At 36.4% G+C, this 13188-nt stretch overlaps 1 protein-coding gene across 1 annotated transcript in view; it reads right to left on the bottom strand.

Annotated features, from left to right (window-relative positions):
* The window catches only part of ZNF385D (zinc finger protein 385D), a 197270-nt gene that overhangs the window by 162862 nt on the left and 21220 nt on the right, over positions 1 to 13188 (bottom strand). The window contains exon 2 of the mRNA XM_063303891.1: positions 4553 to 4695. Coding sequence (XP_063159961.1) covers positions 4553 to 4695 — 143 coding nt within the window. The remainder of the gene's footprint in view (positions 1 to 4552; positions 4696 to 13188) is intronic.

The raw sequence follows: 13188 nt of genomic DNA on the forward strand, positions 1-13188 counted from the left end.
GACATTTCTACACATTATTTTTTGGTTTTATTTTGAACTGTACAAATGATCAGGACAAAGTATTTCAGTTAATTATATCTTGAGTTTCTTGCTGGAGTGGTAAAATTGCAGAATTAGGCATTTCTACAAGTTATGTATTTGATTTATACATGCATTAATTCCTGTATATAGATTTGGAAAGAAAAAAGCACACACATAGCCTTATAAGCCTGCTTCATAAAATCATTTTTAGAAGGACATGAACTCTTTTCAGAAACATTAAAAAGTATGTCCTTGTCAAACTGTCCTGTTAAGTCAAATCTAACCTACAGCCTATCTTTCCTTAGGCTGATAATGTTCTAGTTGATATGACATGTCCCTAAAGGTTTATCAGACAGGGAGGAACATGTAGAATGCACTAGCCTTTCTTAGGCAAGATATGTGTTTACAGAACACTATTAGCTAACTCAAGCATAGAAATAGGTAGTAAAAGGAGCTCAGTATAATCTAGCATGTCAAGAAACTACACTAGAAAACAAAGGTCACATTGCCAAGCAAAATCTCATTATGGTAACTACTGTAAGAGGTCTGTAGCTCTATTCCAACAGGGATCAAATTTCACAAAGCAAAATTCACTAAGCAGCAGCAGTGTAATAAATTTAAACAGATTTTTAAATTTAGGCTGCTTTATTGTTCTGCTTTAGTGTATCCTGTCCTGAAATCTAATGACATGTGGTAGATTATATAAATATTTCAGTAGAATAAAAAAGGATTTGGAACACAGATTGCTGAGTAATATTAGTCATTCTTTTCTCAGCAAGGATTGTAAGAAAATTTTACTGCTTAGAATAGAACTATATATTAATGGAAACATGAAACAGACAATGAAAATGGGATTTCCCAGGATCCAAGAATGGTAAAACATAGTATAAATTTATTGGGTATAAACCCTGGTTTCAACATGATTACCATGAAAGGAAAAACTAGGCTACAATGTAAAAATGCTGTTGATATTTACTGCATCTTACTGTCTTGTGTCTATGCACTATTTGCCATAGCATGTGAAATTTGATGAAGCCATTCAGAAATCATGCTAGAACTGAACAAACAATATTCTGGATGTGTGGCCAAACTGTTTTGTAGAATGAAGTAAATGTGCTTGTACAGTTAAACATGGATTTGAGCAATTAAACTTGGACTCAGGGAACTTTGCGTTTCCTTATGTGATTCATTCTCTCAAGAATTACAAGTCATAATTTTTTTGTTTATCTTAATGTTGTTTATCTTGATGTCCCCTGTTGATTCTAAGGGAACTGCCTTATAAAACACTATAAGAAAAACGGACTTTGGGGAGGTACTCTACAGTTGAGTGATGAAAAAGTGAATTGGTCTATTTATTTTGATACATTAGAAAAGAAAAGAAGACAAGTTGTATTTATCTATCGATGTATCTGCTTATACATGTATATTCTACACTTCCTCAAGATAGCAAATATAAGCCAGTATGTTAATAATAGAGGGCCAGTTTGGTGTAGTGGTTAAAAACACTGGGCTAGAAACCAAGAGATTGTGAGTTCTGTTCTGTTAAACAAAATTTATTTATTTATTAAACATGTGTCTATGTCATTGCAATCAACATGACTCTTGGTGGCTTACAAAGAAAAGCAAAGTAACAAAGAGTCAGGATGGGTTTTCAAGAAAATCTGAAAGGCAGAATATAGGATTAGAGAATTAAAACTAAAAAATTGCATTCCCGATTTATGAATATATGTATAGACTCAGATCATGGCATTTGTGTAGAAAGGCTGCTCTACCACTTCCTTTCCTCAGGGTTTTATACTTGGGCTCCACATTTCCCTGAGATGGCTTCCCTTTTGTAGCATGTAGCAATAATTGCATATGAAATTCCTATCTTTCATAGCTCCCACTGACGCAGAGAAGGGTGAATGGTAATTATTTTGTGATGTCTCCATGATTTAAGAAAAATACAGGCAGTAAGTTATGGGAAACTTGGAAAAGTAGAGAAATCCAACATAGCATATCTGGTGTCTTACAGTGTTTAGTTCCACACTTTTGTTTTCAGACCCAATGAACTACTGCAATATGTATTTTCCCCTTATATTATTGTTATTCTACTTTATAATAGTACTAAAACATTAGCATTAAACATAGCTTAGGATGAGCATGAACTAGTTATCAAGCATGGAAACAGCATCACCAAAAATCCAGTTCTAGCCATTTCTAAATTAGTGACTCACAGGATGCCATTTCTGTACATGGTTATTGTCTGCTATTTTGTCTCATTTTACCATGCATAGTATGAACAGTATATGACTAGAAGCTTGAATTTTAGAAAGAAGAGAGAATACTAAATGTAGATATGATAAGCATCTCTTAAAATTTTTAAAGCTTAAATCTAGCCCTGCAAACTTAAGGCTCAACAAAGGTAATAATTCTGGGTTTTTTGTTTTTCTTTTCTTTCTCTCAATATAAATTTGAGTGTTACCCAGACAGTGAAAAAAAAAACCCAAGAATGAAGGTATTTATCAGCTCTTAAAAGTAAAAAAAAGTCAGAATTGTATATTTTGACTATACAAACTATATTTATATAGTTAATTGTGCTTCTTAATTAAACTCAAGTAGAAGGAAGCTGACAAACGCATTCATGAAATGAATGTAAGAGCTGTCCAAGTTATTTTTTCACAACATAAAAACAACTATATGGAACATATGTGTTTTGCAATTACAGACTTAGTTTTGTTTTATTATTTCTGTGATCCTCCCCCTAACAACAGGACCCATCTGGTAAGATGTGGAACACCAGTTAACAAGATAACACTATTGATGAATATTCATAAGCAAGTCTCAACTGAGTTCAGCAGGGCTTACTCCTAGTTATGTGTGCACACAACTGCAGTTTAACATTGTAAACTCAATGAGTTCAGTAAGATTCATATATAAGAATACTATTTCAGCTTGAATTTTCATGTGCTACCAGATCCCAAAGACATTCTGTTGTTAGGTGTCTGTGTTGTCTTTTATAATACTTACGCCACAGTATAGATCCTTTTCTACCAACTGTGTTGCATTCAGAGAATCATAAACATAAAGACTTTGCTAGTTCCTCAGAATTACAGCAGTATCTGTGTTAAAAGAGTCCTTCAGAGTTTCACTAGACACCAGCACTGTAGTACAAATTGAGTGCAATTTGACAGAATAAGGTTGCCAGGTGCTGATTTCCTTGCTATACAGGTAGTCCTCATTTAGTGACTGTCTCATTCAGCAACTGTTCACAGCTACAACAATGGTGAAAAAGTAACTTTTCAACCAATCCTCACATTTACAACCTCCACATGTCTGTAAAGCAAAGGAAAGCTGAAGTAAAACAATGATGTTCAGTTAGCGACTGCTTCACTTAACGACTGAGTTGCCAGTCCCAACTGTGGTCACTAAATGAGCCTGTAACAGGGTAAATAAACAATAGAAATATATTCCATTTGTTAGAAGTTCAGCATATACATACATAAGGCAAATCTTACAATCTGAGTTCCATTTCCAAAAAGAGCACCAAATGTAAGTAGAATATATCTTTACAATACAAGATTTATTCTGAAAAGAAAGTTGATGCCTTATATGCTTTTGTAGGGGAAGGGAAGGTCATGCAATGTTCTCCATGTATGAGGAAAACCTATCTTAAAAAGTTCTGGCCCCACTCTATCTTCCCCACATACAGAATGCACATCTGTATACTAAATCAGGATTCCCCCTTTCATTGAAGAGTTTTACATGTGGTTTCTACTACATTCTTCTACTCTATCTATGGAATGCCTTCCTCAGGGAGACTCACCTGGCACCTACTTAATGTTCTTTTGGGCATTAGGTGAAGGGTTTTGTTTATTTGCTTGTTTGTTTTTAATTCCCAACATTTTAGGAACTATTTTAGTGCTTTTGTGTTTGCCCTGTTGTCCCTGATACATTTCCTGCTTTGTTGTCATTTCACTTAGTGATTCTGTTGCACTGTTCTGTTATCATTAACTTCTATAGTCTTAATTAAACCAAAGAAATGCAGTTACTGGGCAGTTTAAGAATGTAATAAACAAACACAGTGATTTATGGGAAAGCTCAGCCCTATTTAGTATTCTCATAGACAGGGATTCAACATTATTAGTTTCCATGGTACTACTGAGAAATTTATCAGTCTAGGTTATGTCTTTGTCACTACAAATAATTTAAATACTAGTTTTGAGTGTTTATTTAGAACCCATGGAAAATACTGCTAAACATTAATTTATAATTAACTACTTCAAAATAATGGATCAGATGTGTTCTTTCATTATTTCTGATTACTCCAATAACTAATTTGACATATACAAATTAGAAGACAGTTACTCTTCTGTGGTATGGATTTATTTTCTTGCTATTTTTCCTGAGACTAGCTGCTGCTCATTTTGGTTATGTACGTGCACATGCTTGTGTCTATGTGTGTACACAGTTGTATGAAGGTATTTTTTGTTTTGCCAATAATTAAATGGGGTATGGAACATGGAAATTAAATCTTCACTATAGTACTTACTGCATTGAAGTTGGGGAAGAGATTGACAGCTGCGGCAGTGTCCAAGGGGAATGGAAGAAAGGGTTTGAGATCCAACGATGGCTGCAAGGAGGGGGCTGAAGGACGTACCAGGGCTGGAAGAGCAGGGCTCTGGCATGTACCTCCTGTATAAAGTAAAAGAAGGCAACAAATGAAATCATACAGAACTGTTTCTCAATTTAGCTGCATTCTAATTTGGATAGCAGGTATGTAAACCAAACCTTCATCATCAGTCCCATTATTTTGGGAAGCCTAGCAAAAAACAGTTATTTCTTCCCCTAGCTCTTCAACTGCCGTGTTGATTTTCACAATGTTCCAAGTATGAGCCATATCTCCAGAGTAAGCCCTTGGCTGTTGTAAAATCAGCCAAGATTTTTTTTTTAAATAATTCCTTCCCAGTCCTATTGCGTGAAAGTATTACTTGGACAAGCTAAGGGCCTTCGCCAATTAAATTTATTTTTTCCAGCCACATAGATGTCAGGATTATTTTGGGAGTGTCATTAATACCAATTGGTATCAATGGCAATCAGAGAAACATTTTCCCAGTTCTCTCTTTTGTCTTCTTGTGCTGCCCCTTTAAGGAATGATCCATTATGATATTGCCTTGTTTTCTAATGATTTGCTTTATTTTGTGAATATGCCTATGCCACAGAATAAGGTGCAGCCTAACCAGTTTGGGCCATTTTAAGCAGCGATGAGTAACATTTAGCTTTCAATCTTGGCCTCACCTTTAGTCCATGAAGCTGAGGAATTCCTCTGGTAATTTTGAGCGATATGAACTCTTACACTGAGAGGGATGTTTTACAGAAATCCCTTATTGTGGTGTGGTGCTCCTTTTATTCACTTATTTTGGGATACAGTTGTCAGCACTAATGGCAGAATGGAATGACTCAGCCAGAGGCTGGCAGTTGGGAGGAAGGTGATACAACTCAGCATTCTCAGCGGGAAAAAAGTCAGCTACACTTGCCTTTAAAAAAAAGAAAAAAGGGGGCTTAGGCAGCCCTGCCACTGTAATGGAGAAGCCCACATTAGTGCCTGAAATCCACCTATTTCAAGGTGATATTTTCTTCCTCCAATAATGTGAGCTGAAAGTTACTGTTTAAAATTGTGGCTGCCAATTTGTTTCAGATGACCTCTGGCAAGTATCCTAAAGCATGCCTGCAGGCAAAAGTAATATGAGAATTAGCCATGAAGTGTGATTTCACTGATCAAAGACAGCCTATTATGATATGAATGGAGACCAAAAAAAAAAAAGATAGAAATACATTTTCAATTTACTCCATATAATGAAAAACCATTTATATTTGCAACACTTAAAGATTTTCTTTTTACTCTTAATAAATTAATGCATGTATTTATCCATAGAACTCATAAGGGGGCTTTATAATTAATTTCAAAGGTTGATTGTAGTGAAGAGCCTAGTAGAGCAGAATAAGAATCTGTTCTAAAAGCTGGCAATACAATATGAAATGAAGCCATTCTCTGAAATGCTGGCCAGAATTCTTCTTCAAAACCTTTGGCAAATACATTGGCATTGGTTAGGATGATCAAGCTTTGTTTTCCTGATAACGCTAGGATGCCATATGGAAATGAAGCCATACTTCTTTCGTATACTGATAAGCAGCCATCTCCTGGACATGGATCACCATTTGTTACTGGCTCCTTATGACAGGCTACATTCAGTAGTCTGAAAAGCTATAAGTATTGGCTTACAATGGTTGCCTATTTTTGGTACATCTCCAGATGATCAATTCACTGCTAAATAAGTTTTTAAAAATCTAGGAAATCCTTAAAATATGCCTATAATCTTTTAATCTGACAGACAGCGGCAGACTGTAAGAACCTGAGGCAAGAGTCAAGAACATAACCAAAGAAAATGATATATACACAATTCACAGACTGGACCTAGTGAGGATATAACAGATACCCAGTCATTCTCACTGTGGCAAATAATCATTTGAAAAAGCAAGGATATGAAACTTTAGACTTTCATATATAGATAGCAGATCCTTTTTTCATTAGCAAACCTGAATTGATTCATTTGCACCATACAGGTAGTCCTTGCTTAACCAAAATTGGGACCAGAAACGCCATTAAACGAAACATTACATGACTGCGACAGGCTTATGACCTCACTTCCACTGTGGTGATTAAGCAAGACATCATGTGACTGCAAGTTATGATTTTATTGCATGTTTCTTCATTGAGTGTGCTTATCAGAAGCAGGCTGTGAAGCACACAACTGGTGATCATGTGACTGGGGGACACTGTGACAGTAGCAAATGCCCACCAGTTGCAAAGCACCCAAATGGTGATCATGTGACTGCGGAGATGCGGCAACGGTCATAAGTGCAAGGACCAGTCATAAAGTTACTTTTTCAGCGCCATCATAACTTCAAACAGTCGCTAAACAGGGCAGTCATTAAGCAAGGTCTATCTGTATTAAAATGCAGTGAGAAAAGATCTCAACTGAGGCTTCATTTCAATGCTTTTAATTGAAGGCTCATAATATAGTTAACTATACAATCATCAGTACTCCCACTTTTGGTAGGAAATCAGTTGGCGGCCCTTTCTTACAATCTTTTCAGTTACTTTCTGAAATGCCTGACAAAATTTTTAGTGATAAGGAAGCATCCATCTTATAAATCAAGCAGATCAATTTATAGCTCATATTTATTTCACACTGTACACTGACTTCCTTGGAATCTCTTGGTGATTTACAACACTTGTGAAAGTGGAAATTGAATCCGACCTTTAGAAAAGGGCTATTATGAGAAGAGAGACAATAAAAGAATAACACATGAAGTCAATGTTCATCTTAGAGAACCAGACAGTCATTTATCAGCTGGTTAAATATCAGCTAAATTGACCTGAGGGGATTACCAGCATTTAAGACACTGCACTGAGTACTGAGAAAGTTGGCCACATAGACCAAGTACTTGATAACTCCAGTACTTGAGTGCAATAATTGAATGTAACATAATAAAAATAAGGACCAGGAAGTTACAATGCAGAGTGCTGTTTTTTCATTGGTGAAGTCAGCCAGTCAAATTCTCCTGCCTGATACTCCTTTCCATTTGATGTCCCATCCAAATTTTCTACCATGCCCTAAACAATAAACATTCTATGTTCTTTGAGTACAGACTGTCTTTATTGCTTTTGTTTTTTGCTCGCTCTCACTAAAGTGTCTTTCTCCTGCAAACTGCAGGCTCCCTCAAATCAAGTGCTATCTTCTTCTTGTGAACAAAAGCAGCATTTTTGCAACATAGGCACTGGTATTCATGAATTAGGATTGGCAGGGTAGTGCCTATAGGTGCCATGATTCCTGCAAGACTCTTAAACAGCAGAGATGCTTTACTAGTTCTCTGGTACTTATTAGTGGTTGTGCTCAACATTCTGAAGATGTTGCCTAGTCTGGGAATGAAACGTCTGCAAGAAAACAACAAGGCTCAGAGAGCACCAAGGACTCCACAGTTCAACCCTGAGCTACAAGTATTCTCTTTGATTGATTCTGTGCATTCGTTCAAGTGTACCCACCAGCTGAACCAGTTGCCAATCCATAACAAGAACAGTTGGAAGCAGAATTAGATATTTTGTCCAAGAGTAACTCAGTTTGACAAATCTAGCTTGGAACAGCAGAACGTTATGATTTATGTGCACGGGTAATAAAAGGCCCCATTACCCTCTGCCCTAAAGATACTTCATGTTGCTCCACATGCCAGAGCAGATAACTCTTATGGCAAGCTGCATGCAAGCACTGTACAAGAAGAATCTTATGGATAAACATAATAGAAATGTCTTTCCCAAGGAGAAGGGATGTCTTTGAAATACTAAGCGAGCTCAATCACTGCATATTTTAAATGAAAGCATTTTGTTCTGTACGTATACTTCTATTCAAATTTCACAATTGTAACCAAAACATCATCCATTAGGTTTTATAACATCACAAATACAATAGGACAAATTTATTCTCCTGGGAGAAAAGTTGTGTTTTCCTATCAGTTCTGAATTGTTGTTTTTATGCCTGGAAAATGCAAAAATATTTGATTAAATAATATTGCCTTGATCTTTCAGTGCAGAGTAGGTCAATTTTTTTTCATTACACTATAATAGAGACCTGATACCACTGAAATTCTCCTGCAACCCCTAATGATACTTTTACTTGAGCCTGATGCTACATTAGGGAAATTTACTTATTTATTTCATTTATTTTCTATCCCGCCTTTATTGTTTTTATAAATAACTCAAGGCAGCGAACGTACCTAATACTCCTCCCTCCTCCTCTTTTCCCCACAACAACAACCCTGTGAGGTGAGTTGGGCTGAGAGAGTGTGACTGGCCCGAGGTCACCCAGCCGGCTTTCATGCCTGAGGCGGGACTAGAACTCTCTGTCTCCTGGTTTCTAGCCCAGTGCCTTAACCACTTGACCAAACTGGTTCCAATAAGGAATAGTGTTCCAGAAACCATTCTGACTATACATTAGGTACAGAAAAGTGAGAGGTTGTGGGTAGGGAAGCTATGAATTCCTACCAGCCAATTATTACAAGATGGTCCTGTGACTGTATGCCACTACCAAAATCCTTAGGTGAAATCCCCAGAGCCCACTCCGCAGGTGTATCACAGGATTTTAATTTTTAATATGACAGAAGGGTAATAATCATAGTAACTTCTTTTATTAAATTAAATTAAATTAAATTAAAACAAATTTATATTTTGTCTTCTTCATCATGGCCTTGGTTGCTTTTTACAACACAGCGTCAGAATTCCACTAAAAAATTAACTATGACACTTGGACTCTGAAATGGTGTGCATAAGATATCTGCACAGTATAGCCTTGACAGTTTGAAACTCCTAGTGTTACATGGAACATCTCTGTCTGTATGTGCATATACACACACAAGCTATTAACATTCCAATTCTACATAAAGGAAATAATAATCATACTAGATATTGGAAATATTTTAATCAAAATTCTATTCCATAGATCACTCAAATATTCTTTGTGAGTTTGGAAACAAAGATCAAAAACAACTGAACCTGGAAAGTTCAACGTATTTGAAATGTAACTGTTTATGGATGCTCATCATTGCTGCAATATTGCAAACAATACTATGGATTTTAAGCAGAAAAAAAATCTATTTACATCTTTCTTTGATAGCAGTCTATTATAATCTTGGGTAACTGCATATGTCATTTTTATGCCATGTGTGAAACAGATAAGAAGATTAATTTGATTCTTTGGAATCTATTGATCCTATCAGTTGGAAGTGCTCATTTCTAAATTCTTTCCTGTCAACTGCAGGATTAATTTCTAGAAGCAAGTATCTTATCAGAATGCTTCTTTCAAATGTGTTTCTAGTCCATATTTTGAAGATTCAAATACTGTGATGAAATCCAACATTGTGTTGACCTTTATGGAATGGCTTTCATTGGAGGATCCAGGAGGAGTTATTTTCTTCTTCAGTAATGCAACTCATACAACTACCAACCATTCTTCAGAGGATCATCTACCCTAGAGACCTTTGAGATTTAAGAGAGAGGAGTAAATCTCCTTATTTAAGGACACTGGATTTTGTTCATTCTTTGCATTTTTTAGATCTGTTTAAATCTACTATTAGTAGAACTACTTGCCCCAATTAAATTGAGAATTTTATGCGAACATTTCATGTTCAGTGTGTGTATGAGTTGGCATGTACACACACATTTTTAAAACATCAAATTCCACATATCCCTCAAAGATTCCCAAACAAATCCATCTCCTGCCAGATGGATCACTAGTTCAACAATATGAGATTACATACCTCCTCAGAGTTAAATTAGTTTTATATTCTGCAGGAAATAACTTATATTGAAACATCCAGAGGTTCTTACTTACTTAACTTTATTTAATACAATAATTTTGTAGAGGAGTTCAAAGCAGTAGCTATAGTGCTCCCTCCAATTTTATCCCACAACAAAGATCCTGAGAGGTAGATCAGGCTGAGAAAGAATGACTAGCCCAGAGTTACTCAGTAAGCTTCCATGGCTAATGGTGAACTAGAATGTAGGTTGGAACCAGTCCAATATCTTAACTAATAACACTACCCTGGGTCTTTTTATTCTTAGTATTTCAGTCTACTTTCTGTTTAAGGTCCCTTCCTTAAACACTGCCATCTTTTGGTTCCTGGGAAGTGTGCCTTCTCTATTGCAACCCCAGCTCCATGGAACATACTCTCCCCTGAGATTGGACAAGCCCCCAAGCTCTTAACCTTCAGGAGAGCACTTAAGGCCTGGCCCTTCCCCCAAGTGCTGGGGTAGGATGAGGTCAGGGTGAGATGAGAATGTAGTGAGGTTGTGGCATCAAAGAAATGTGGTTGTGGCACCAGGTTTCTCTGTTTTGGTTTTACTGGTTCTTGTGTTTTTATTTATTGTGTTTTTATTGCTGTATATACTGTTTTATTTTTGGATTGTAAGCCACCCAGAGTTTGCCTTTACAAATGTTATACATACATACATGTACATATGAACCATTCTCTTTTGGTCCCAGTGGTGACTCTAGATGGGAAGGCACTGCACCTGAAGTAGCAGGTTTGTGACCTAGAGGTTCTTCTGGACTTGCAGCTCCTGCTGGAGCAGCAGATGGAAGCTCTACAGCTAGGGGGGCCTTTGCCCAGCTTCAGCTGGTGCACCAATTGCGGCCTTACCTGAGATGAGAGGACCTGGCTACAGTGACTCATGACCTCATCGCCACCCATCAGACTATTGCAAAATGCTCTACATGGGGCTGTCTTTAAAAATTACCTGGAAGCTTCGGGCTGGTACAAAATGCTCTGATGCTCACCAGCAGGTGGCATTGGGAGATTATGGCACCTGTATCATGGATCCTGCCTTGGTTGCCTTTAGCTTCTGAGTGTAATTTAAAGTGCTGTTATTAACCCTTTATGTTTGGCACCTGGTTACTACAGGTCCATCTCTCTCCAGTGGAATTGGCCCAACTACTGTGTTCATATCAGGGTAAGCAATTGATTGTTCCCCATTTCTAGGAAGTAAAGGAGACCAAAACCTGGAGGTGTTTTTCAGTGCCAGCATTCTGTAATGGCCTCCCATTTGAGATCATATTAACCCCTACTTTGGCTACCCTCCATAAGAAGCTGAAGACAGAGCTCTTCTGGAGGGTGTTTACATTGAGATATCAGGTTGTTTGGTTAATATGTTTGTGGTTTTTTGGTTATATTTAGTTTATTTTGATGTACTGTTTTATCTTATTTGCAGCCTGTTTTTGACAAGACTGAAGAAACCTGGCTCAAATTCTTTAAAAAAGGAATATATTGACGACAGGGTGGCAGAAAAGATATTTGTTTCTGCACAGTACTTTTATGTATGAAGTAGGAAGGAAGAAGAAAGTGCAAAATGTATCTAAGACACATAGGAAAATTTGAAAGTAAATGGCATTTGTATGCCACCCAGAGTCGTTGAGAGTCAGGCGGCAAACAAGTTTAATAAATTACTAGACAACCCATGACCCACTGGGTCATCATTTCAGAGATATTTCCTTACCAGATTCCTCATGCTTTCAACAATGGCAGAGCTTCTCATGTCCTTGAAAAGTTCTTAAAAATTCAGGAAGAGATTTATTTGCCTTGAAAGTAGTCCATGTTAGACTATATAGCACAGTTAAACATCAGGAGTTGACCACAGGAAATATTTTATGACATTTTGTATTATGTCATAAAATGTTTTATAAAATTTGCTAAATTTCTATTTCACAGGAGTCATGGGTCCCAGAGTTTGGGTACATTCTGTAAGTTAGCCCATCTGAGGTACCTTGGTTCAAAAACTGTTGACCCACAAGACACCGTTTTGCCTAGGTTACAAAGTATCAAACAGACAAAAGAGTTTTAGTAGTATATAGATGATGATGATGATGATGATGATGATGATGATGATGATGATGATGATGATGATTTTTCTGGAACATGAATTGTAAATCTACATTTTTTAAAAAAAACTGGATTATTATTTGTTAAGCCATGGTCTCTTACATATTCCTGTTATTTCATCAAGGCTGACATCTATATTGTTTGCAGAATTTGAATTATGCTAATTTAATAACTGGATGCTGGTCACCACTCAGGACAGAGAATGTCCCAAAATCTCAGAATATACACTTAACCCAGATTATATTGCCTAAAAATGCTGGTACAAATCATTTAATATTAGTATGGGAAATTAATTGTTTTCATAGAAAATGATGGTACTTTCATGATTATTGCTTCATCAGAGAAACTGGTTTACTCCCAATAATCTTGCAAAGAAATGCAGCCAAAATACAATTTGTCATCTTATTATAATTTTTGTTTCATATATACCTGATGGGTGATACATTAACAATTAAGATTTTGCTTAATTGTTAATCTAATTTAACAAATATATTAGGCATTTTATTGTAAATTAAAAGCCTAAATTAATGATTTTATACTGGAAATACTTGCTCAGCCAATGTTGTGGTTTAAGAAAACATACCTGATTATATCCAATGTTAAAAATTAGGGGAAAAAATACAACATTTCTAGCCTGTACCTGTGCTTTCAGACATCAATCATCTTCAGATGTAAGAAAGTGATACCATCTAATAGTAA

Source organism: Candoia aspera, chromosome 4, assembly GCF_035149785.1.
Source record: "Candoia aspera isolate rCanAsp1 chromosome 4, rCanAsp1.hap2, whole genome shotgun sequence".
Lineage (NCBI taxonomy): Eukaryota > Metazoa > Chordata > Lepidosauria > Squamata > Boidae > Candoia > Candoia aspera.